Source organism: Danio rerio, chromosome 3, assembly GCF_052040795.2.
Source record: "Danio rerio strain M-AB ecotype USA chromosome 3, GRCz13ab, whole genome shotgun sequence".
Classification (NCBI taxonomy): domain Eukaryota; kingdom Metazoa; phylum Chordata; class Actinopteri; order Cypriniformes; family Danionidae; genus Danio; species Danio rerio.
In genome coordinates, this window is record NC_141023.1 from 30,468,545 (window position 1) to 30,496,516 (window position 27,972).

The window sequence follows — 27,972 nt, forward strand, 5'->3', positions numbered from 1 at the left end:
TTGGGTTGCTTTGATTCTAATAGTACCCCATTTTCAAGTGATCCTCACTGATGATCAAACAAACACTAAGACTCATGTTAGAAGGTGGAATGTTTAGTTTTTCATAAGAATTAAAATAACAGCCATTGAAGTGCTTAGCATGTTTTAGTTAGATACAGAGACACACAAGGGACACGAAACACTCCACTGGACGAGACAAATGATAGACTGGGGGAACATCAAAACAACATGTACATACAAAATCCACCTAAAGAGACACATAAAACAAAGCGACAACAAAACTGGTCACAAAACTGCACAACGGTGAGGAACACTAGGAAAAGTAGGGTCCAAAAATTTGAGGATGTTAACAGCACGGCTTCAGAAATCAACCTGGAGAGAAAGAGAAGATTAGAAAAGATAGATGTACAAAAAAGGAAATAAATATAGATGTAGATGTTCTAAAATGCCATCTACCTTTGTACCCGTTGCCATAAAGGCCACTAAGCTTGCTTCCATCTTTCTGTGCTGCAGGTGAAATATTAAATATAGTGAATGTATTTATTAAATTGAACTAATTTATTTCTACTGATGTGGTTTCAGTGGTTTCAGTACTTACTACCAGAGAGAGCTTGAGCTCCAGTGCTTAGTGCAGCTGCATAGCTTCCTGTGCCTGGAAATAATCAGTTATGAAACTTGCTATTAGTCAAAGGCATTTGTGTGTTTCATCTTTTCATGCTGTTAAAGGGATAGTTCACCTAATAAATGAACATTTAGCCATGATTTACTCATCCATCCCTTGTTCTAAACATGATTGAGTTTCTTTCCTTGTTGAACACCAAAGATGATATTTGGAAAATGTTGGAAACCGGTAGTCATTGACTTAGGATTTCCAACATACTTCTAAGTAGCTTATTTTGCATTTAACAGAAAAAAGAAACTCATATCACCTGAGGGTGAGTAAATGGAAAGTAATTATTTATTTTCGAGTGAACTACCCTTTAACATGACAGAGGGGAAATGAGTGACAATAAATCAGGAGGTCATTTGGCATGCATGATGTTTCTGAATGTGCCATATCAGTTATGAGTTTTTTTCTGTATTAATAATTATTATTCAGTAATACATAGAAATCCTGAAAAGTGATTAAAGTGACTTTGAATGTGGCATGGTTGTTTCTGCCAGACAGGCTGGTCTGTATATTTCAGAAACTGCGGATCTAATTAGATTTTCATGCACAACCATAGGGTTTACAGAGAATGGTCTGAAAAGAGAAAATATCCAGTGAGGGGCAGTTCTGTGGGTGCAAATGCCTTGTTGCCAGAGGTCAAAGGAGAATGGCCAGACTGGTTTTAGCTGATAGAAAGGCAACAGTAACTCAAATAACCACTCGTTACAATCAAGGTATGCAGAAGAGCATTTCTGAACACACAACAAGTCCAACCTTGAGGCAGATGGGCTACAGGAGCAAAAGACCACACCAAGTGCCACTCCTGTCAGCTAAGAACAGGAAACTGAGGCTACAATTGGCACAGGCTCACCAAAATTGGACAATAGAAGATTGAAAAAACGTTGCCTGGTCTGATGATTCTCGATTTCTGCAGCGACATTCAGATAGTAGGGTCAGAATTTTGCGTAAACAACATGAAAGCATGGAACCATCCTACCTTGTATAAATGATTCAGGCTGGTGGTGGTGGTGTAATGGAGTGGGGCATATGTTCTGGCACAGTTTGGGCCCATTAGTACCAATTGAGCCTTTATTACCACAATGTGCCCATATTTTGATGGCTACTTCCAGCAGGATAACACACCATGTCATAAAAGTAATAAAAGCACGAAATATCTCAGACTGGTTTCTTGAACATGACATGAGTTCACTGTACTCAAATGGCCTCCAAAGTCACCAGAACTCAATCCAATAGAGCACTATTGGAATGTGGTGAAACGGGAGATTCACATTTTGGATCAACAACTGACATATCTGTCGCAACTGTGTGATGCTATCATGTCAATAGGACCAAAATCTCTGAGGAAAATTTCCAGTGTCTTGTTGAATCTATGCAACGAAGGATTAGGGCTGTTCTGAAGGCAAACGTGGGTCAAACCCAGTACTAGTAAGGTATACCTAATAAAGTGGCCAGTGAGTGTGTATCAAAAATATGTTAAAAGTTGGCCTCAATGGCCATGTAGGCATCTCAAGATCGAATCTTGCTAAACTTTCCTTATCATGTTGTCTCTCTCTTTATTCTATCACCATAAAGCCACATTTTTAACGTAAAAATAAAAACATATTAAAATTGTTTTATTTCAGAAATTCCATGACCCATGGGAATCCTGCTTTTTATATATTGTGAGAAAAAAACACATTGCATCTCATTAGATTTTTATTAAATTTCCATTTTTATACAGACAAAACTATTGTATTGTAAAACTAAATGAAGGGTTAGTTTGTCCTTTTGTTTGATTTTTTTTTTTTTTTACGTATGTACAGCCTGAAATTATGTATACCCCTTGGCTGTATATGGCTGTATGAATGCATGTATGTATATTCAATGTTTTATGGAAACAACTTTATCTTCTGAATATATACATTAGGATTTTTGGAAAAAGAAATCTCTAGTAATGCTGTTTCTTAACGACAACGTTTAATCAATGTAAGATTTCTGTGATATAAAAGTACTGATTTCCTAGAAAAAAATAAACTTTCCAATCAGGATTCTCATTAATAGATACTTACTGCATGTTAATTTACATCAACGTTAATCTTTTAAACACTGATCATTTATCTAGCCACTATGCGGTATATAATAATGCAATACCATAAAGGCCTACCAATTTTAAAGAAACCTTGCATTTGTTTATAGATCTTACTATAACACAGGACTATTAAAAATGCTCATATTCTCACCATATTTGGCAGCTGCCTTAGAAACATCAGCGCCCAGACTGAGCTGCTCAGCACCAAAAGGATAACCAGCCTCACCTGCGGGTCAACACATTAACAGCTGAGTCACCATCAGACACTCCAGGATGGTTTGTTTCTGGCTTTTTCTAACCAACTTACCATCAAGTCCAGCAGCGATGACTGGTGAGTTGTAAGGAATCTGGCCAACAGCTCCACCTGCACAGGTACAATATTGTTGTCAGAAAAGAATGTAATACAGAAGGAATATTCACAAAAACTCCACAATTTTACCTGCTAAAGGCTCCATTGCTCCACCTGTACCACCTGACAGGAGACAGATCATCTTTACTTTCTTTCTAATACATAATAGTCTGATCTTAATCAAATCATTAGTTAATTTGGATACTTCATTGCCATGTTTAATTCGTCTACTTTCTTTTCCTCACAGGGGACATCCACGTTCAAGTCAAATCCTCAGGCAAAGCATCAGCAAAGCTGGGATTTGCATATTGCATTTGAATAACAAACACATGCGATGCACATACCCAAACCAGCGTCTGGCCCAAGGGTTGGTAATCCTCCATATGTAGCTCCGCCATAACCACCGGTCTTGCCCTGAGGGCCGAGTCCAGCTGAAACCACAGGCTGACCTCCGTAAGGCAAGGATCCGGCAGCTCCAAGGACTCCACCAACCCCTTTACACAAAGCAGACGGATTACAGGATCAGGCCAACACTAAGACTCTGCTTCCAAATGCTATTAACAAATGTTCAAATAAGTCTCTTGTGACCACTTGAGTTTGGATTTTGTTGAGACCCTTCTCTCTTATTTTGTCACGCTCTCTACATCACTTTTGCAAACGAGTACTACAGAATAAATGAACACGTTGAGGGAATTAGCAAGTGGATGGTAACTATGATTTTGATCAGGATCTGCATTTTAGTCAGTTGAATGTCTTGTTTTTGTGTGCATTCTCACATATCCCATAATGATCACGTGTTTCATCGGTATGCAGAGAGCAGCTGATTGTTTGGGCCTGTTTGAACGTGTTTGACCACATGAGTGTTTACACTATGAAAACAATTTGGTCTCATCTTTGGAAGTGGTTGAAAGTGGACATGCTCAAAACATTGCCCACATTACACCTGCATTTATTGTTGTCTGCTTGATAGGGTGCTTTCACAAATGGGTATATATTTTGATGTTTTCACACATGGGTATATATTAGGGTGCTTTCACACATGGTTTGCTCTTTCACAACCTGGTTAGGCTTATTTCATATGGCCGTTTGTGAACACGGTAATTATATCTCTACAAAAGCAATCAGTCTGAGACTGCCTGAAAAAGGTGGTCTTGGCCCACTTGGAAACAAACTGAGTTTGTGGCATACACTGTGAAAAATAGCACTGTGTTTTCCCCTAAGGCCTCTTGGAGTGAATTGTGGGTAAAAACTATTCGCTATTTACTCTCTCTCAAGTGGTTCCAAAGCTATAGGAGTTTCTTTTTTTCTGGTAAACACAAAATAAGATATTTTGAAGAATGTTAGAAACATGTAACCATTGACTTCCATAGTCAATGTTTCAAATGTTTCCAACATTTTTCTAATAAATTATTTTGTGTTCAACAGGGGAAAAAAAACTCAAATAGGTTTGTGACAAGTGAAGGGTTAGTAAATGACAGAATTTTCAGTTTTGAGTGAACTATCCCTTTAAGCTGGAGTTAAAGACAATTTAAAACAGCTAAAAGAAATTTGGTCAGATGAACAGTTCTAACGATTTAAAAATACTACTTAAGCCTTGATTTATGCAACACTTAAAATGAAATGAAATAAATGAATCAAAATAACAATAATCTCAATTAACAATAAAAATTATTCTCTATTAATAACAAAATGTATTAATAATAAAAGAATTACAAATAATAATGAAAATGAAGCTCATTTTTATTCACATTTGTTGAGTTTTAGTTTTGAGTTTGAGTTTTTTTTGTTTGTTTGTTTGTTTCTTACCATACTTTCTAGACTTGGCATCAACACCAGGGTTCATTACCAGTCCTGCACCACCAAGACCACCAGCTCCAAGGCCTGTAGGAGAGCATATTAATCTATGAGATGTCATTTATTATGCTTTATCATCAGTAAATGTGCGCAAAACCACTAGTATTCTAGTAGAAAGTTTTAGCAAAATATTAAAAGTCATTAGCAAAGGCATCAGCTATTAATATAATTTCTATAGTTTAAATATGATGTGCAGTATGTGCTGATACACAATCACAAGCTAGCTGACAGTGTATGTTTACAACAAAAAGAACACGGTTCAATAATTTAGCTTCATAGTTGTTTTCATTCAAAAATGTGAATCAGATTTATGCATAAAATCACGCAAACCGTTTCCATCCAATGATAACACAGACTTTGTTACTGTACTTAAGTAGATTTTACTTGTATAAGTACTTTATTCCACTAATTTTTTTGACAACTTTTTACTTTTACTCCTTACATTTTTACACAAATATCTGTACTTTCTACTCCTTACATTTTTTAATCTGGGTCTTTACTTTCGTATTCAGGTGTGGCAGATCTATATTATTTCTAGCCATTGCGCAATTTGAATGCCTTTTTGATGCAATCAATACATTTCTCATCATTGCACATCTGCGTGCTGCGTTCTTTCTCAACCTCTGGTCACGCACCATAAGTAAGCTTATTTTAATTTGTTAGATTTTTAGACAAATATTTTAGAACATCAAAAGTAGGTATATTGGGTTTATTTATGAATAAAATAAAGCAAAGGATCAGGAATTTATCATGTGAAAAATGATGATGCACAAATCTATTAACAGCATTAATGCCTTTATTTGTTAAATAAAATATCTACAATACTCTGAGAACAAACAAACAAAACAAAACAACAAACAAACAGTGAAATCATATGAGCAGGAAGAGTGTTGCTGTTTCAGAAAATGAAGCAGCTTCACTATAGTGCAAAAATGATTTGTACTCAAATATACATATATTTTTTTATAAAAAAAAATATATACTAAAATATGTTTTAGAGAAAATGTAGTGTTAAATTTAAGTCATTTATTATTTATTAAAACATAGGCAGCCTACAGAATTATGTTTTAGAGTATATGAACCAGTGTGGCAGCTGTTATTTTTAATAGCCATTCAGTATAGTTAAGTATTGTGTCCATGTGATGATACACACAGGGCAACTTTTTGAGCAGTGTTGTTGGACAATATTGTAGAACGATGTTGCTTGGCTAATTTGTTGCTGAAAAAATTAGAAATGCAAGCTATTTTGTACAGATGTATACATGATGTGCGGTAGTTACCACTGTGAAACTAAAACAGGTAGTATTATTAAGTAGTAATGAATACTTTTTACTTAAGTACATGTTTCAGGCCTTACTTCTTTACTTTTACTTGAGGGCAAAAGCGTAGTCACTACTTCAACTTTTACCCAGAGTCGTTTTGAACATGAGTATCTGCACTTCTACTTGAGTAAAAGATGTGTGTACTTTTGCCATCTTTGCCAATTAGTCAAAAAGAACAAAATTGTCACTTACTGTTAAACTGGCATCAAAAATCTAAGAAAACAATAGGTTTTGGGGCGGCAGAAGATGCCAGTGTGGGAGTTTTTTCTTTTAATATATCAAATGTTTAATATAATATTACTCATGCCTCAGATGATTTTTGCTTATGTCTGGAAGCGTGAGACCACTGGGAGTGCAGTCACTCCAGACAATTCTGGGGGGCAATAATATCAAAGTACTTTGATGACAGACTTTGGCTGAGGGATTTTAAAATGACCAAAACAACATTTTAGATATTCTACAATGTGGTTGGTCAGCTGATTTGTCCATTAATGCCATCACATTGCACATGTTTTGGTTATCACATGATCATGACACTATTTTGATGCACATGCTGGAATTTATTTCGCAAATGTGTTTTCATTGAAGTGTTGCATACTTTTTCTTATCAGCCAAAAGGTTTTTCCTACTCACTCAGATTTTAATGCACATTTTCAAAATATAAAGTTGATGTCTCCATTATGCAGTTTTTAAGCAATATTCCAAAATGTGCATAAAAATAGGTGATTAAAACATAGCCCCTGTCTAAATAATAGTTGGGTATACATTTTATTTTGCCTGTAAAGATTTCTAAAGTCTTCTTTCATATTCAGATAAAAAAATAGTGTGAGAAAGTGAACAGCAATGTCTCATTTTTGGAGCCCTTTGAGCTTGATAAGGTCATTTTCTGCAACCTTGAGTAGAATAATATTGTGTATAATCACTGGAAAAAGTGTATTAAACATTGTTTGAAGCATCTTTTTAGTGTGAATGTGATGTGAATGTGTTGGGTACACTCATAACCTTACCCGCTATACCGTTTAGGCCAACATTATCAGCCAACATTGAGGGGAAGGCAGCTCCTGTAACATAATTATAATCATAGTCAAATCATAATCATAGTTATAATTATGCCTGTATGTTAGTGTGGCATGAGGACATGCTTCTTTAGAACAATCCACTCTGACTCACCTGCTCCATAAGCGTCTGCTGTGCCATAAACCTCACTGCCGTATCCATTACTGTAGCCTGCTGAGAAGACCACAAGTCAACACTGAGCAATGGAAAACAATGGTGATGCATTAAAGTGACACAGGAAGCACCTCATTGTTTTCACACTCAAGGTTGCCCACCAAGGTTGCAACCAAGCTGATTCGGGGGAAAAAATAAGCATATGTGTGAATTTTGGGTGTTTCTTGCACTAGTAAGCACGCACATCTTTGAGCAAGCAGAGGTCTTAGAGGATCACATTGCTGCTGGAGGGGCTCTTGATTTGTGCTGACCACACTCTGTGCTTAATCCATTACGCTGCACTAATATTGTGATATTACAAAAGGTTTCACTTCACAAATAACAGAGGCAATGAAATAAAAGAGGTGTTTCTGAAACTCATTTTCTGTATCAACACAAATGTCACACCTACAAGCTGCAACAAATGGAAGGTCACTGTAAAAACATAGTAATACATTACATGATAGTTTAATTAATACATTACATAATACCAAATAAATTGTGATATGTTGTTTATTCAACAGCTGTAGAAAAACATGTAACACTTTATTTTGAGGGTCCACTTGAGTGTTAGTAGACAGTCTGCTTAATATCTGTTGAAACTGCTCCTTCAGCAGACATTTAACTGACTATAACAAACTTTGCAAGCACATGTCAACTTAACCCTGACCCCAACCTCAACCCTAACCCCAACCTAACAGTCTACTTATAATCTAATGAGAATTAGTTGGCACGTAGACGCAATATAACTTAAATTCAACAAACGGACCATCAAAATAAAGTGTGACTGGAAAATACGATGCTGAATTATTTGCTTGAAAATTTTTTTTATTATCATAAAATTAGAAACTACAATTTTTGACTCTGGACTACAACACCAGCATTATGTTGCAGAAATATATTTAATATATTAAACACATTGTATGGGTCAAAACTATGCATTTTTCTAGGGATGCAACAATATGATTTTTTTTTACAGATAAGGATCACTCATTCGATTTAAAGGCCGATATATTAGCACATAAATATAAATGTTTCAAATTTTTCTGCATGACTGCAAAAAATAAATGAATAAAAAACCCTAAAGGTAAACGCATACAGTAAACATCTGATTTTATTTTAAAACCTTAACTTCAGAAAACAAAATCTGATTCCTTAACTTTTATTTATCAAATACTCTTTTCTTTAGTTAAAGCTCTTTTATTTAAAGGGGTGGTCCAGAGTGTATTTTTAAGGTTAAATTGTGTTTATAAGATGCAAAGCAGTGTGCTCATGCTTCACTTGTGAAAAATCACTTTATTATTATTTTTCATATATATCACTTTAATAATATACTGCTACTCAGCTTACATGAAAACGACTGTCATATTTCCTAGTTCCTCTGAAAGCCCGCCCTCAAGAGGCTCTGATTGGTCAGCTAGCATGTGCTGTAATTCACAGATCTGCTCCATGTCACCAGGAAGCATCTCTGCTATACCATTACAGCCTATCTGGCCACACCTCTTCCATGCTTGGGGTGTATGCTCGTAACCTGAAGTATTTATGATATATATATATATATATATATATATATATATATATATATATATATATATATATATATATATATATATATATATTGTAGTACATTTAGAGATGTTGTTTATGTTCACACAGCTACATTACACAGGAACTAAAGTAAAACATATGATATCATAGTGGATCACCCCTTTAAATAAAATCAAATTTTTTTCTGACAAAAAATTTTGCACCCATGAAGAAAGTCACTGTAGATTAACCAAAATCAGTAAAACAATAAAAAGGCAGCTTCAAACATTGAAAATAACACATCATTCTTGAAACTTAATAAATCTGGCTAATTTATCAGACCGATATTGATAACATTAAAAATAGCATTTATCAGCCGATATCAATATGGCTATCGATATATAGTGCTTCCGAATATTTTACTTTTATGTGAAAAATTATGAGAAAATTAATAAAAGATCATGTTCCATGAAGACATTGTGTAAATGTCCTGGTGTAAATACATCACAACTTAATTTTTAATTTGTAATGTGAATTGCTAAGAACTTTAGTTAGACAACTTTAAAGTTTTTTCAGCATTTTGATTTTGTTTAACTTTCAAGATTTAAAATAGGTCAATTTAAAAAAAATACTTTTAATTTGTTCATCTTATGGTAAACCTAAACTTTTTGCATCTTTACTATTCAGTTTTCTTCAGATTCTTCAGAAATCAATCTAATATGATTTAATTTAACTTATTATTTCTATTAATTTTCCAAACAATAAATCTATTAAGAAAATACCAATAGTAATAAACTTTTTAGGATTGTTTGATGAAATTTCAAAGTACAAAGTTTTTTTGCTGCTTGTTTAAACTACTTATTTAAAATAAGCTCAACCAACAAAATCCTTGATTTCTTTTAGGGTAAATTAAATTCTTTCATGTTTTATCTACCTAAATTTGTAAAAAAATAAAAAAATAAAAAAAATAAAAAAATAAATTAACTCATAATTTATGTTGGGACAACATGATGGAATTGTGTGCAACTTAGCATTTTTACAGTGTAACTACATTTACTTGAAAAATAAAAACCTTTTATAACATCATCACAAATGTATTTGCTGTCACGTTTAATGAATTAAGTTCATCCTCAACAAATAAAACTTAATTTCTTTCCAAAAACATTTGACAGACTTCCTTAAATTGCTGAACAAAAACACTTGTTAGAGAAAACCAGCATATATGTAATTAGACGATCAACTCAAACCCTTGTAGGCCTCAGCCTCCTAAAACGATTACAAAAAAACATTATTTACCAATCTGCTTTCCTGCTCGAACTCCTTGTGGATATAAGCCGGCCCCGAGACCTGCATCAGCAAAAACAAAAAAAAAATTAAAAAAGAGTATCTGAATATTCTACACTATAGCATGCATTTATCATAATAATTACATGCATTTGGGAAATAAACATTATTGAATCTTTTTAATGTACCTGCTCCATAACCATCAGTATACCCAGTTCCAAGATATCCGGCAGCACCAAGCCCATACCCTGTGAACAAAGCATGCTAACTGTTAAACTATGGCCACTATAGCATTTCTTTCCTCTCCTTTGGGTAACATGGGTAAAATTGGGTAAATGAACAGTCATCACAGAACAATATGACTGTTCAGTGGCCTGTGGGTCAAAGTGATCATGCAAGACAGTGTGTGACTGCTCCATACATGTGGCCTGTAGGAGAAAAACAATGCAGCATGCATTGAGCACATAGCTAGACAGAAACAAAGACAAAGGCTCAGGTGGAGCACACAAAAAGAAAAGAGAACAGCCTCAAGAAACAGATGAGGCATTAGTCCAGTACAAACACACACACAGAAACCCATCTGAACAGCTGTGCTAGAGAACAGCATTTATTCATAGACCTGCAGCTGCAGCAAGTCCATGATGAGGGGTGGATTTTTCCAGTCCACAATCACTAACAGTCGAATGTGCCACATGATAGTTTCATTTGATGCTGTTTGGAGAACTATATTGATTTCAGACTGGAGAAAACACCACCTCGTGACATGCAAAACCAATGACAGCTTCATACAGAAGACGTTTTTACCCGTATTGGATGGTTTGGTGCCCTGTCTGCTGGGCAAGACAGCTCCTGTTTTGTATCACAACAGTGGTTTATATGAACATTGAGAGGCCATAATAGTTCCCATAACCTATTCTATGTGTATTTTAGCATGCATAGACTTTCACTTACACTCACCAATGCACATAGTAAACATTAAGATTAACTACAGGTGCTCCAAAACAGACACAACAGCAGTGACCTACATAAAGTGCTGGAGTTTGTATTCTAAACTTAGACATTCATGCTTTCACTCCAACGTTTTGGGTTAACAAGTAGTTTTTTTTTTTTTTTGTTTTTTTTAGAGAAACCATTTATTTTATACACTATTAATTAGCAATTAACTATTAGCTGCAACAGAGGCTCATTGGAAATGCATACTTCAGCCTATATTTTTGTGAAAGATCAAATAAACGCTGTTCTGCAATATGATGCCAACAACTTTTGTTCCTTGTCTCACTACTGATATTTACAGAGAAATATTATTGATGAATTAAGAATTATTTTCATGCAGTTCTTTGTACCATACCAACTATATACAACTTTATTGTGATTTTGATTTGTAATCGAATACATTTGCCTCACCTGTCTATCTCCATATGACAACTTTTCTGGTATGGTCAGTTTGCTCTGTAGCTTACATTGTACGGTGTTGTACCTAAAATCCCCCGGTTTGAGTCTGTTGGAGCACGAATACACAAAAGGGATAAAAGCCATGTAAAATTAAGGTAAAACTATGTGGCACACCTATCTCCTACTTTTGCTTTTAAAAACACTATTGGTTGGGTTTAGGGAAGGTTTTAGATCAGTGGTTCAGGTGATCTGCATGATAAAGCCTGCCTTCTCAAGGACGTGTGCAAGAAGAACATCTATCTGAAATGTACACAAAATGCACTTTAAGTAACATATTTTAGATTTGTAAAAATATCCTAAGCGCCCTCTAGCGGATTTGTAATCTGAAACAGGCAAATAAATGTACCTGAAGCAACACATTTTAGGTTTCGCAAAAAGGTAGGCTGAGGCACACATTTCCAAAGAGCCTGGGCTGATTAAGTGGATCAAAAGTGGCTGGAGATACATTTATATACAAAAGAAATGTATTATTTTGAACTTATCATACAATCCATTTATGATATATATGATTGCTTCTGTAAAAATATTAATATTATGAGTTTGAACATCACAGACAGTAATATTATAAATTACATTTGAATGTTAGTGTGCATAAGAACAGAATAAATAATTTGAAACTGCTGCATATTAAACATTTTCAACAATTCCGACTCTGGACTGTGAAGCTGGAGAGTTTGTTTACCCTTAGATTGAGCTTTCATTCCATTGGTCAATCCTGGTCCTGGTGGGAAACCTATGAACCGCAGCTACAGTTACTATGCACCAGCCAGGCAGACAACAATGTCTATTACTTAAAACTAACTAAAATTAGTCTTGGCCTGTGCCATTAGAAACCACATGACTATAACTATACACTTGACCAAAGACAACAAACGTCATTTAAAATAGACTCTACAGTCATATACATTAGGATAAAGTTTACCATTGCCAATAGGACTCTGACCATTAGTGAACCTTCCAGGACCATAACCTAAACATCACAACACCAGTTAAGAAAGACACTAACAGCAGCGTCTGCCAATGACACAAGAGCATAAGAGGTGATGCTCACTGAAAGATGGAACTCAAAAAAATCTGTAAAGTCATGAATAATGAGGTAACAGAGATTAATATGCCACCAAAGAAGCCATTTGTTCTTCTTTTCATGTAATTGCATGGTTTTGTGTGACATTAGGTGCTTCGTGCAATGCAAATAGTTTAAAGTCTGTGTGAAACAGACTGAATATTTAGTAGGGGGCAAGACTTTGTTTTTGCTTATCATTCCTTCATAGCAAACTAATGGTAAGAGGGGCATGGTTAAAAATATTGTGCCTCCAAACGCAGAAGCAAAGGGTCAGACTTTGATTGAAAATTACCAAAAAAAAAAAAAAATTCAGTGGATTAATTTGTCTGAATTAATAGTTCACCAAAAGAATAACAATGTTTGCTGGCAAAATGAATATAGTAATTTTTGGTTTCACACAGACTTTAAATGCTGTCAAATACAAATTTAGAAAATGTAAAAAAAGAAAGCATGAAAGCCACACATGGAGGATGTGAGGTTTACCATCACCTGCCTGTCCCTGTGACATGGGCTGGTCACCTCTAGGCCCAACACCTGTGAATACAGACACATCAGCTGGAAGCAATGATTTGAATGGTGAGAAAAACGGGGAAAGCAACATAATAGCATATTACATGTATTAGATTGTTACCATGATCATGACAGAGTCTTGCAGCACCATGCATTCAGGTTTTTCAAACACATATGCTTATGATAGTGGTTTGAGCATCGATATCACAGTGTGTGTATCTGCAATAGTCACATCGCAAGATATGCAATGATGAGTTGGGATTATATTTGACCAGAAACCACAGGTCAAAACACACAAGATTTGTGTAGACACTGCAGAATTGAACCAAAATAGAGTAAAAGTTTATCATCTGCATGCGTTTTTAAGTCCTGTGACTATGTTAGCATTTTAAGAGACTTTAAAGTATTTTAGGAGTGCATAAAAGATTCATTTTATGAATTTTAGGACAATTTCTGTTTTTTCTCTACAGAAAACCATAAGGCGTGGTTCATTTCACGTTAATATTTGCTCCACTTGGTTTATTTATGACTATAATTTGTTTATTATATATATTTTCTCTAAGGTAATGACTTTGCAAATAGTGAAATTGTATTTTTTAATCGCAAAATATAACGCAGAGAAAAAAAAATAATTGCAATGTTAAATTTTTCTAATATTGTGCAGCTCTAACGTACAACAACAAACTGATAACTCTAATATTTTTTAGCTAACATACCAAGGAATAGCGCAACAGAACCTCGCAATAGACAATAATTTACCAACAAGGGAAAATGAAGAGGTAGTTTTGCACATTTGTAGGAAAGTTGAAAAATAAGATGGTCAAAATTGTTCCACTTATGCTAACGGACTTTAAATCTTTAAAGTAAAGATTTTCACTTCAAGATCAACACTTTTAAAAACTAAATCTATTGTACAACTGACAAATCACTGATTTTATGGAATTATTCACATATGTGACCTATAATTTTTTTAATGATGAGCAATGAGCATCTGTGTGTTAAAGTCTGTGTGAAACAGAAGTTGCTGAGACTTTGATTTCAGTATGTTGATGTACTTACAACAGGGTATACTGTATGCAGAAAAAAAGGACCTTTAATTTATTAGTAACCTGGGTCAAGCGCTTTTGGTAAACTGTGTGGCGTTACAAAATTAGTGTGTTTAAGGTCTGATTTCTTTAAGAATCAACCATCTCTCCTGCCTGATTGATATAAAATAGAAAGTGGGTCTCAAATTGTACAAGAAGGACACATTTAATTACATTTTTCCATGCTGTCTTTAAAATATGAACATTTATTTTACACCAGTTTATTCAATAGAGTTTCTGCGCTAACCTGCCAATCCTGACGGGAGCGTGTGTGTAACCGGCTTTTCATCTTGTTTCACACTTGAACAACTAATTGAATGCTGAAACCTATTTAACTGATTGTATTTTAATTACATTACAACATCAGGGCTGTAAAAGAAACTGTATAAAATTGAAAAAAGTCACATTAACCGTTCACTGGAAGTATATGAGTATGGGAAGAAACGCTAGCTGTGCATATAGCCTACTGAAACAAAATATTGAGTAGGGGCAGAGCTTTTCTTTTGCGGATCATTACCTTGTAGTAAACTAATGGTAAGAGGGGCGTGGTTAAGAATATGTGAATGAAGATGTCAAACTGACATCAACAGAGTAAGACAGCCAATCCAAATACAAAAGCAAATGGTCAGACTTTAATTGAAGGTTACCAAAACAAATTTTTTTCAGTGGAAAAACTGATAAATTTTCACCTAAAGAATAACAATGTGTGCTAGCAAAATTAGCATTGCACATTTACATTTCACAGTGTTTTTTAGGTGCACTGTAAAAACTTAAACCACTATTTAAGTATTTCTTAAAGTGTATTAATACGTATTTTAAATGTCACCTTTAGACCATTTTATACTATCAGAGATGCCCAAAGTAGGGCCTGTGGCCAAAAGTTGGCTCATGGTAAGCTTTGATTTGGCCCACCATTCCTTTCTGAGAAGAGATTTAGAAGGAAGGTTACAGCAAATGCTTTTAACAGAGATCATCATTTCTAATTTAACGTAACCTTTCGCTTGTTTGTTTGTTTGTTTGTTTGTTTAATTTTGAGCTACAAAAGTCAACTGAATTGAAATGTTTCAATCAAATGTAGTGCATGAATCAGATTTTTAAAAATGTAAATACAGTCACTCAAAGATAGAGGACAATACACAAGACAACAACGAGCAAATCAAGGCAAAGGCTTGACTCGTGTACTTAGCATTGAACACCATTGTGTTCTAAATGTGTTCGTTTACTTGTGTTGTTATAATGTGTTGTTTTCCTTGTAAGAAGTTCATTACAAAATGTAAAAAATGTGTAATTATTAATATGATTGAAGTACGTTTTTCTATTTATTTCTTAATAATAATAATAAATTAGGAAATTGTTAGCTTTAATGTAATAGTTTGCTATATTTACCTTCAGCCTACCCCCTCAATCAAATTTGGCTTTTGGCCCTTCATATGAAAAGTTTGGGCACCCCTGATCTATAACTAGATGCCAACTAACAGTCAGATTATTGGTTTTCTGAAAAAGTGAATAAAATGAACTGACTTTACACTTTAAAGGAATAAGCAATAAACTTGTTTTCCTTGTAAGTTCAGTTTTCTTTTCTTTTTCTTTTACATTTTAAGTACAAAATCTCTATTAATTTAATATGAAATGATTATTGTTTAGATATTTGCACTAAACAACAAGACAATCACTAAAGAGTCTTTTTTATTATTATGTGTATATTATTTTAATCTGGTTTCAATTAAAATTTCTCATTATTACTCTCACAAAATCAGTGAAGTCGTGCATTTATCAGTGAATGTGAATGCTTCTTTTCTGTGAATGAGATTTTATCCTAAAAGAAATGAAGGAAGAATAAGTTAGCAACTGAATATTGCAAGGTTTACCCAGTTTTGCTGGTTTTGAGCTTTGCCCTGTGAATGTGCCAGCTGGTACACCATATCCTGAAGACCACAAAATCGGTTAGTTAATGTCAGATTCACAGCTTTTAAATCGGGAAGAGGAAGAGCCTTTCACACATATTCTGTGAACACAAGCACATCACTGCACTTTAATAATCCCAACAACAGCAAATAATTAACAGAAGAAACACCTGCCTCTCCTAAGCCATATCTTGAAAATCTAGTATTGTGACCCAGAAAGCAAATTGCAGATGTTAAGCAAACATAAAACTTTTTTACTTCAAACTCAACAGCACACCAAGACTCAATTTATCCAGCAGTACTTCAAGTCATAATGTCTGCTTAAAGTAAACATTTAACCTAAGAGAGCACACATATCACTTCCAGACTGACTGCACCCATGATAAATATGTGTATATGTAAAAACTAGCGTCCACGTCCACAAATATGAAAGTGAAAGCACCATTTACTCATAGAAGTCGCTAACATTTCCACAACAATAAATCACGTGACCGCTGACACTGTTTCCAAATGGATTTGAGAGGTTGCACATGAACATGAAAAAACAGGATGAAAAGTGTGTTTCTAAAAACAACTATTAAGCGCGGTATACTATTTGATGAACAAACAGTTCGTATTGAGTAGATTTTACAGGGTTGAGGAGCTTTTCCTGGCTGCACTGCAGGGGTGCGTGCGCCCTCCTGTAGCGCCTATCAGTGGCAAATTGAGGTACTGCAGACAACGACTATTTAAAAAAGCTAGCAGCTAGTAATTTTAATATTCAATTACGTTAAATGTGTATGTTTTATCTATATGCTTGATAAATAAAGTCATTACACTGAACATATCCGAGTTATTTTACATTTTTGTGTTGCAGATTTATGTAGTCAGTTAGAATCTGACATTTTTATAATATAAAATAATATAATATAATATAATATAATATAATATAATTAATAAATTTACCTGATTGTTGCATGATTTAACAATTAACAAAAACAACAATAAATTAATTCCTATTGTATTAAAATAAATAATCCCACATTAATACGTATAAAAAACTAATTCAAGTGTAAAATAATGAACAATATTATACAAAAAAGTTATAAAATTATTAGAACATAAAAAAGGGTCAGAACTATAAAGTGTATTTGAAACTAAATATTTTCTAAAATAATTTTGAATACATTTATATTATACATTTCCCTATTACAAAAGAGATTTTCAAAAAATATAAATATATAGATGTATATGTGTAAAAAATTGATGCCTTTGTATCAAGGTTATTAGTTAATGAAAACGAACGAAAAAATTAAAACTAAAATGTAAAATAATTGTTAACTGAAAAATAAAAATGAGCTTTAAAAAAAAACTAGAACTAACTGAAACTGTATTGTGTACATTTAAATCTAACTGAAACCAACTTCGTCTTTGTAAATAAATTTAATACACACTGTATATTAAACTTTTAAAAAATAAACCTATTCACTTCATGCTGCCCGGTGACCTGTACAGCACTTCAGAGTCTTTAATCCTGATGCTATTGGCAAGATCAATCAGAAACTTAAAATTATTACTTTAACACGTGTGTTCCCAAAAATGGGTTTTATTTCTGTATTAGTGATCGCGATCAAATTTTTTTTTGAAATTTTTCAAACTAGTTCACCAAATCGATCTGAATCTTTTAAAACAATTTGCCAGTAAGCACTCTTATCCACAAACGACTTTTTAACATGCTCCCCCTCTGATTAGAAATAAACCAATATATACTGAGTTATTAAGTTATTAGAACAGTACACTGAGATCAGATTTGAGAAGCGGTAAACTGATAATACTGCGCATGTGTGATCCAGTTAACCAAACACGAACAGTAAATTACGGTCTGCTGTGACTCAACTAAACCAAGGGCATAAATGTGGTGTGGGTAAACAGAGGATTTAAATGAAATAAAAACTTTCATAAAAGAAAGTTAAAATGGAATTTAAATAAGTGAATCATGCTTCAGTTGGCTTGCAAAACCAAATTGTAAGAAACTTTTCAGATCATAATTTTAACTGACTGAAATTATGATTGCTGACTACATCATTTTGGTATGTTGAGTCCTAACATGGGAGGATGGTCACAAAAGATCCGGTTCGCGTTAAAGATCTGAACTTCCTATCAGTACTGTGTATCTAACCTCAGAAGTAGCCTTGCACACTAATTTACTTAAGGCTGCTATCTTGTGGGCTGTTGTATTTGAATTTAAGGATGGGTAGATGGTAGTGGTAGATGATAGTGGTCATGTGTCCTCATGTGTCATCTAAGCGCGTCTAAACGTCACCGCTATATAAAGTACTACATCTCTAAAGCATCATCACACTGGAAATCTGAAATAAATAAAAAATATTATGACAATAAAATGCTTCAACCACTTTCTGAAATAAAGTATATATACTGTAGATGGTCAGTTACAGCTGCTACAGCAACCTGAATAAATGACAGAACACTTACATTTACACACACACACACACACACACATTAGTTAAAGCTTGAGCGGGGACAGGTTACATACCGCGTCCAACGCCAGGGTATCCACCAGCACCATAACCTGCAAACAACACAAGAGAGATGTCAAGGCTACAGGGATGAAGAAATAAACGGCTCTCATAGTCAATCCCACACCGCTTCATCAAAAATATGACACCTAATCATGGCCAATGGGCAGCGTATATCACTACATGTGAAAGATTTTAATCACAGCACAAGGTCAAATTTTGATTGGTTAGATCAGATTCAATCTGCTACACAACCTTCAGTGAGGACAGACGTTGCATTGTGTCATATAAAGTGTAATGATTTCTGTGTGACTATAATGCGCACTCACCTAGCTGAGCTCCATAGCCATTACCAGTGTAACCTGGAAAAGGTGACAATCAAACAGTGAATACATCTACTCGTTATTCATACTGAATGCAAAGTAAGTGAGCAGTTCTCACCTCTAGCTCCAAGTTTTCCTCCGGGATAACCCAAAGCTGCTCCCAGCCCATTGCCTAAACCATACGCTGCTCCCAGTCCAAGTCCAGCTGGCCCAAGACCAGTCCCAAGTCCTGTCTCAAGACCAGCGCCAAGGCCAGCACCAAGGTTTGCAGCTGGGGACCAAAATAGCAGGAGAACACGGTGTTGAATACAAGAATAATGGAACCATCAGATATGAAAAATGATTGACCATTATGGTTATTTATGAAGGACAGGTGTACCCCCTCCGTAACCCAGCGTCCCATATCCTTGTTTCAGGCCTCCTCTGACGGCAGTGGGTCTGTATGCTGCTCCTGACAGATAACATACTCATGAAACAGCATTAAGGAATACATGCTAATGCACGCAGACACATGCACATATCGTTCACACCACTGTTTAAAAGTTTGGGCAAATTATTTTTAGTGAAGATTCATTGTGGCATGCCGCAGTGAAGACATTTACAAAAGAAAATAATTATGAAAAACGTATCAGTTTCAACAAAAAGCCTGAGCAACACAACTGTTTTCAGTGTTGGTATTTAATACGTTTCTTGAGATCCAAATCTGCATATAAAATTGATTTATGAAGGATCGTGTAACGCAGAATATTGGAGTAATAACTGCTGAAGCCGTTGAGGAGTTGAGGAGCTTCTCCTCCTTGTGGCAATTTAAGGTACTGCAAACAACTACTTATAACAAACCCCCTTTTCTTTGTTTAAAAAAAGCAGCTTTTTGCAAGATAGTAATTTTAATATTTACTTTTATTAAATTTGTATGTTTTATCTATATGCTTCATGAATAAAGTCATTACACTGAACATTTCTGAGTTATTTTACATTTTTGTGTTGCAGATTTGTGTATTCAGTAAGAATTGCTGACATTTTTAGCACAATATAATATAATATAATATAATATAATATAATATAATATAATATAATATAATATAATATAATATAATATAATATAATATACATCATTATTAAATCTTTACATTTTAAATCAGGGAGTTTCTGACCAAAAGTAAAGTGAGTTGGTGGTAATGATTGAAGTAAAAAAGTAAAATATTTAAAATACATTTAACTAATTGTTGCATATTGTAATAATTAACAAAAATATTTTAAAAAATCTTATTGTATTAAGATATATGAATAATCCCAAATTAATATGCCTGGTAAAAACAAATATAACTGCAAAATAATGAGTAATATAATACAGAAATGCTATAAAACTTTAATAAACCATACATAAAAGGGTCAGAACTATAAAGTGTATAAAAAAACATTTTTCCAAAATATTTTAAATACATTTATAATATACATTTCCCTATTACAAATTGGATTTTTAAAATAAAAATAAATATGTTAAGATGTAAAAAATATATAGATGCTTTTATATATTTTAATCTTGGCGGTTTGTCACATGAAATGGTCAAATTTAGATGTTTTTGAAATCAATACATTATCTCATTTTACTTCAAGTAAATATATCTTATTTTTAGATTGTCTGAATATTTATACTATAAAACAAGTCATATACAAAGAAAATTAGCCCCCTTGAAAAGCCCCTAAAATAGCAAAATACTAAAGGCCTTCGTGGAAAATAACTGCTGAAGTCACCCTTTTAAACAACAACAACACTGTAAATCTTTAAAGACCATTTTGAGAGATGTAAACAATAACAAAGGTCCTAACGTACTGTGTGTTTTACATTTTAATTTCCATAGCTCCCAGGAATAAAGAGTTTGCATATTGATAAACAATATTATAATAGTTGTTTAATGTTACGTTATGATTGAATTGCCTCTTGTTGTAGTTATGAAATAGTTTGACAACAAGCAGGAAATGTTAATTCAGTGACATCACCACATTGAAATAGTCTATAGGGCACTCACTGAAATGCCCAATGAAAAAAATTATATTGAAATCAATGTCAGAGAAGTTACCATATAGTTCTTCACCCAATAAAGTGTTAAATGTACTGGAAAAAAAACAGCTGTGTTAATGGTAATGTAATGTAATTTCCCATAATATTGCAGCTGTATTTTGCTGTCCTGGTGAGCGAGAAGAAATTGTATAGATCCCAAACATTTGAATGGTAGTAGACACAAAATATAGTTTAACATTTAAAAGCAGATAAATTCACCTCCAAGGTAACGGCCCGCTGTTTGAAAGAAGTTGAAAGAAGAAAAAAATAATTAGATAATTCACAGAATGTTCAATTAATTTGACGTTTAATTTAGAGCTGTGGTGAAAAATCATTAGAGAAATGGATACCAAGAATTTCAAAATGCACTGATATTCTCTCTTGAATCAATTTAGATCAACCACATAAGATTTTATTCATGAGATTAATGTAAACGCAGGTCACCTTGAACATATTTGTAATTTACTTAAACTTAAATTTATTAATGACTAATTTTGGTTTAAGTGGTATGTGTAAGACATTGGATGCAAGCAGATTTCAGCTGTTTGCAAAGCTTACAGCGCCATCTGCTGTTAAAATCTAAACCCAAAATCGGTTCAACACAAAATAGCAATGTCTTTTGAAAATCTTGGAATTGATGCAAAGATGACATCTCTGGCTATTTTTTGCCACAGCTCTGGTTTAATTAACGTTTAATTGTGAACCTTTATTTATCAGTTAATGCTTACCGCTTGTTTTCCCTGCCTTGCCTGCTCCATAGCCACGAGCTCCGAGAATTCCAGCCACTGATCACAGGACAGCACAGAAATAAAAGAGGATGTACAATAATTCTTGTACAGGCTAACAAAAGTGAACTGCATTCCACAGCATCCATCACACTTACCTCCAGTTTTTGCACCAATGCCAGGCCCTATTGAAAAAACATAAAAGCAGAACTGGTGATGAAATATATGATTGTTATGAGGGCTAACTGTCATTAATATTTCAGAAATACACTCCAGATACAAAATATTAATAAGTAGAATATACCTCGACTTGCCAATCTTCCAAGAGCTCCAGTCTGTGGCCTAACTCCTTTAAAACAAGGCAAACAAACATGTATGAGTTCATTCAGCATTAAAGATAAAAGTAAAAAAATAATAGCGTCTAAGCATAATTTCACATGCTTATTTTTATCATGAACACATTACAAGCACTGCAGGCATGCAGACCTAATCTCATGTATAATGTATGTAATATAACACTACTTAGTTTGTCCACAAGGTCTCAGCACTGAACCATGCTGTTGTGTCAGACAGTCAAGACAATCAAAAAAACACACTTACATGTTTACTAGCACTTGTGTGAGTGGCTTAAAAATGGAAACTATTTTAAATAGAATGACATTTTTATGCCTCCATATGTTTAAAAGTACGTTAGACCCAGTTCTAACCTCACAACACATGCTTCCTGTTCACTTTAGGACTTATTTAAAAATTTTTCTAACTGTTTTATAAGATTTTTAAATAAGTTGGCATCTCCTTAGTTAACAAAGATTTTCCAATCAGGTCCTGCTTGACGTTCTGAGGTCTAGGTTAAAATATAAAGGTTTACAGTAGCTGCTCCAAATTATTGTAACATGACGCACTGTTGGAATCTGCAAATCATTGCTTAAGACGCACCAATATTCATTGGCTTCATTTTAATTTGAGTTTGGATACTGTGCTATTTTCGCATTACATTTTACATCATCAACTAACTTAATGTAAACCTCTCAAGACACATTTTCAAAAGACTGATTTGAAAATTTGTCATTTAATCTTTTAGTTTGGCTTATGTCTCAGTGACAGTTAAAAGATGGTATATACATTGTAATAATAATAATTTCTTACATTTATATAGCGCTTTTTTGGGTATCAAAGCCCTTTACACATAGGGGGAATCTCCTCATCCACCACCAGTGCACAGCATCCACCTGGATGATGCGACGGCAGCCATTTTTGTGCCAGACTGCACACCAGCTGATTGGTGGAGAGGAGACAGAGTAATGAAGCCAATTATGATATGGGGAGGGTTAGGAGGCCATAATGGACAGAGGCCAGTGGGCAGAATTGGCCAGGATGCCAGGGTTAAACCTCTTCTCTTTTCGAAGGACATCCTGGGATTTATCCGTCTTATTTGAAAGACAGCGCTCACTGAGCAGCATAGAGTCCCCATTACTATACTGGGGCATTACTAACACCACTACCGGCAGCAACCTAGCTCTCCCATGTCGTCTCCCATGCAGATACTAACTGGGCGCAGCCCTGCTTAGCTTCAGTGGGCGACCATGTGAGAGTTGCAGAGAGCTAACTGCAGGCTCCACATTGTACACATTTTATATACTACACTTTCATATCATAGAACATACATTTACAAAACTGTCATAAAGTAATCTCCAAATTTGGATGCAGCCGCTGCTTGTATTCCACTGAACAAATACAAATATATATATATATATATATATATATATTGTATTTGTTGGTGATATATATAAAATCGCAACTGTCATGATTAACATGTTGATTCTGGAACATCTTTCCTGTTCAGAGCTGTGCCTAATCCCTACCCCTAACCATAATTGTAAATCATTCCCATAATCAGAGGGGATTAATAGTCAGATAACAATGATTTGTTTAACTGTATCCCTTAAATGTAACTGGATTGTTGTTCCAGGATCAACAAAGATGTTCCAGAATCCAGGAACATGTCCTACTTGGTGAAAGCACATTAACCTAAGTGCTCTATAATTTAGCTTCATTATGCTTATACAATGTAGTTTAAAAAAAAAAAGATTTAATTCATATTTTGGCTAATGTAAAATCATCTGATAAAATTACTGTTGTTTTATTTTAATATCAGCTGTCATGCATGAAAACTGACAAACAAAAACAAAATACTGTAGTAAACCGTCACTTCCCAATGGGTGAATCTAAATCTGCTCAATTATTTTTTCTTCGAGACTCCTCATGAATGAATTCTAAGAAATCCTCCTATAAAGAGAAGCTAAACAGCTGAGCTGATGTAATAAAAGTTTAGTAGTGTGGATTTCGTCAAACTAACCGCTGTCTCCGCACTCTTGGAACAGGCCTGCATTGATTCTGGACGGACAGTCTGTATAGCGTTTGAATGAAATCAGCACTGACAGAAAGCTGACAGATTTTGAGCTCTCCTGTCACCTTTGGGCCACAGGTTTTGATCTTCAGACATGAAATAGGAGTGTTAAAGCTGTGGGTTACAGAGGCTGGAGCAGATCCAGGCAAACTCAGACATGACTCACTTCCAGAGGTGTTTATTCTCCATTTAGCGGAGCTGTCAGGTATTTAACGTAGAGTCGTTATGTGCATCTTGTTGCGTAATTCTCTAGACGTACTTCAATTACTGTTGGCTGAACATTTAATGACGCAATCCCATCATACAGACAGTGCTAAGCTAAATTAAATCTTTACCATGGAGCACCAAGGAGACTTTTGATGTCTATACTGTGAGTGATTTGGACAACACAGGAAACTATGATTAATTTCTGTCTGCCGCACTGTTACTTTTCTCAACGTATTGATTCGTCCTTCTTGGCACAAACTTGAGGAAGAAAATGGCACACTTTAGTGCTTTGCTTTACCACAAACTCTCATCACACCTCAGTGTTGCATTTTCACAAGAACCAGCTGTCTTGGTGAACATAACAATGAATAACAAAGACCGGTTTAATAACGTTTAAGGTTTTATTTTTTATAAATATACAAGTAAAAAACAAACCTATTAATACACCTGGCATATGAATAATTTTAGGTGTGACTGTATTTTTTTTTTTTTAAGTTCGAAAGTAAAGTAAATTTGCAAGTTGTTGTATAGAATATTTGATCAGGATTTACTGTAGGAAATAGGTTAATGTTAGGCTAATAATAATATGATCATAAGTAATAGCTTTTTATTTATTCCAAAATATCTCTCATCTTAACTTTTTGGCTTTACTGATTTCTTATTTAAAATTTATTGTAAAAAATTATAAATTTGACAATAAAGTTATAAAACGTTTATAAAAAAAGGTATAAAAAGTCAAAGTTATTAAATGTAAAAGTTATAAAAAATAATTATAAACAGTTACAATTATAAGTTATAAATATACACAGAAATGAAACTAAATTTGGTTTTAAACATGTAAAATTCAAAATAACCCAAATAAAGGTTTTTTTCATTGTCATCTGTGATTTCATAAAGAGCCTTTTACATCCATATAAAATTTTCATCTAGAAATTTTGACCTTAAAAATGACCTTAACACTTACAGAATATTGTAATTTTAATAACTGTTCTTCTGAAAATGTATACCATCATGTGATTAAACCCACTTAAACCTGAGTGTCCTTTTAAAGATTTAGAATACAATTTTGTGTGATATAAAAAAGTATATAAACATTGTCCAGCAGCAAAAATAAATCCAAATAAACACTAATCAAGGCTAGGTGTGCCTAAAATATTCTATTAACTTCAGCAACAAAATAAAGAAAACCAACTCATGCAACAATAGTAAACTGAGCTCAAGTGTTCTGCACTGTGACAACATAAAACAGGGCATTTAAATATACAGGTGCAAAATATTAAATAAATGTAAAATCTAATAGGAAGAATATTTCTTTCATTACAATTCTCAGTTACATATCATATAATTCATGTTATCTCAGTAGGCTTCACAACAAAACTTAAACCCACTGAACCCAACAACTAAAGAATTTATGTACTACTGTAAGTTTGGTTATTGGTGAAACGCAGTTAAACAAACAAATCATTACATTTTTTTAAATAGATGCTTGGTTTTCTAAGAAAGCTTACATTTTCAGGATTCATTTATATTTAACCAACGCAAAGTGCTATATCAAGATTGTAGTGAAGTGTAAATTTATTGTTTGAAATAAATGAGCAAACCGCTAGATTTGAGCAAGTTATTAGCCATTCAGACAGCACTGAATGAAGGTCTGCACCCAATGATGCATAAATTCACACTACCCAGTGCTCTAGTTTTAGTGCCAGTTTAAATAAAAAAGCTATTTTCTCAGCAACCAAGACCACACATTAAATCTCAACCCAAGAGCTTCCCTCAAGGGCTTGAGTACATGGGTCAAACCAACCTGGAATACCCTCAAAACCTCTGCATTATAACACTGATACTTCTTCCATCATAATTAGTCCAGTTTTCAGTTAATCTGGTGTCAATTGCAAAAACACAATGTTAAGAGTCTGCCTTAAGGGCTAGTTTAATTAACCAGGTAGTCTTTTCTAGTTTAAACTGCTTCAATTTCCTTCAATCATTCATGTGCCTTTAGCTTAGTCTCTTTATTCATCAGGGGACACCACAGTGGAATGAACCGCCAACTTATCTAGCATTTTTTAAATAGTGGATGCCCTTCCAGCTGCAACCCAGTAATGGGAAACACCCATACACATTCATACACTACGGTCAATTTAGTTTATTCAGTTCACCCATAGTCTTTGGACTGTGGGGAAAACCGAAGCAACTGGAGGAAACCCATATAAACATGGGGAGAACATGCACAGAAATGCCAACTGACCCAGTTTGGACTCAAACCAGCGAATTTCTGAGCCACTGTGCTGACCATCTATCATTTTGCACAACTGAATTTTAAAAACTTTTAATCAGTCTTGGTTATAATCATTAAAAGAAGAAACTTTTAAGACTACATTACAAGTATTACAAGCAGTTTTGGGTTGGGAAGTTACTTCAAGAGAGTCATTTATTAATAATTATTACATAAATAAAACTGTATTTAAATTACTTTAAGAAAGTAACAATTATTTAATAACTGACACTTAATTCTGAAAATTCTTATAAATCTCAAAAAATACAAATAAATTTTTTTTAATTCTTTAAAATGTGACCACCTTTTAGATTTATTTCAAAAGGTTAACAATTCAGAAATGTTAAAATATGAATCAAAACAAAAGACGTTTCAAAGTAATAATGACAGCATAGTATACATACAATATATTGTCATTTACTTTTCTACTCAATTCATTGTTTCTTAAGCATGTTTATTCGTCTGTTATTATATCGATTAATAAATGTTACAATTATATATTAATTTTTAGCTTCAACAATTTAACTTTTTTTTTATTTTACATTTAATAAATGCCGCCTTGATGAACAGAATAATTTTCTTTATATACACAATTACTCTGCTTCTCTTGATTTATACAGAAATGCTGCATTTTTAAGGCAAGTACATTTTAAATAACTGTAATTAAATGACCTAAAAATTAAAAGGCAATTTACATTTTAAGTGGAAAATTACTTCAATTACTTCATACTTTGTAACACTGATTACAAGGTTTATGCATCTGGTTTAATTTTTTTTCATATTACAATGATTTGATTCTGTGAAAAAAAAAAAAAACATTACTGCTATTTCTCCCCTCTTCAGCATCCATAAAGTCTCTTCTTTTTTCCCATCCACCCTAAAACCTTCTCAGCAAGTCCTTGAGAAGAACATGTGTGTCTTACCTCCCTGTATGGTGCTCTGTACCAGCCACAGGACCAGAGAGGTCTGCAGGAGTGCACGGACCAGCATCTTGGCAGACAGGCAGACAGACAGTTTTAGTGGCAGCAAACAGGTGAAGTGAGAGTCAAGCAGCACCACTGGTCAATCTGCCTGCTGGCCTTTATTTATTAGCTGGATGTCCATGTGTTTTCTGTGAGCGGCCCTGCCCTCTGCTGCGCTATTGGGCACCAGATCACCTGCCC

General features: G+C 34.0%; 1 protein-coding gene and 1 long non-coding RNA gene across 35 annotated transcripts in view; one reads left to right on the plus strand and one right to left on the minus strand.

The window, feature by feature from the left end:
- The window catches only part of LOC147845656 (uncharacterized), a 191,443-nt gene that overhangs the window by 37,184 nt on the left and 126,287 nt on the right, over positions 1-27,972 (plus strand). The gene's annotated exons all lie outside the window — the stretch shown is intronic.
- LOC100001051 (uncharacterized) lies at positions 78-27,869 on the minus strand. Of its 34 annotated transcripts, none has more exons than XM_087244633.1 (26): positions 27,733-27,869; positions 22,228-22,272; positions 22,082-22,108; positions 21,927-21,983; positions 21,418-21,435; positions 19,516-19,581; positions 19,255-19,407; positions 19,143-19,175; positions 18,831-18,866; positions 16,262-16,318; positions 13,282-13,332; positions 12,658-12,705; positions 12,418-12,468; positions 11,088-11,132; positions 10,472-10,531; positions 10,296-10,346; positions 7,434-7,493; positions 7,271-7,324; positions 4,894-4,968; positions 3,432-3,581; positions 3,178-3,210; positions 3,046-3,102; positions 2,890-2,964; positions 599-652; positions 457-507; positions 78-372 (listed from the first exon to the last, which is right to left on the minus strand). In XM_087244633.1, the coding sequence occupies exons 1-26, from the start codon at positions 27,797-27,799 to the stop codon at positions 368-370; spliced, it is 1,479 nt and encodes a 492-aa protein (XP_087100759.1). In that variant the 5' UTR covers positions 27,800-27,869; the 3' UTR covers positions 78-367. The 34 variants fall into 34 exon arrangements, with proteins under 34 accessions (XP_087100759.1, XP_087100761.1, XP_087100758.1 ...); XM_087244635.1 differs by having other exon boundaries at positions 7,434-7,490; positions 13,288-13,332; positions 19,516-19,587; XM_087244632.1 differs by having other exon boundaries at positions 13,288-13,332; positions 19,516-19,587.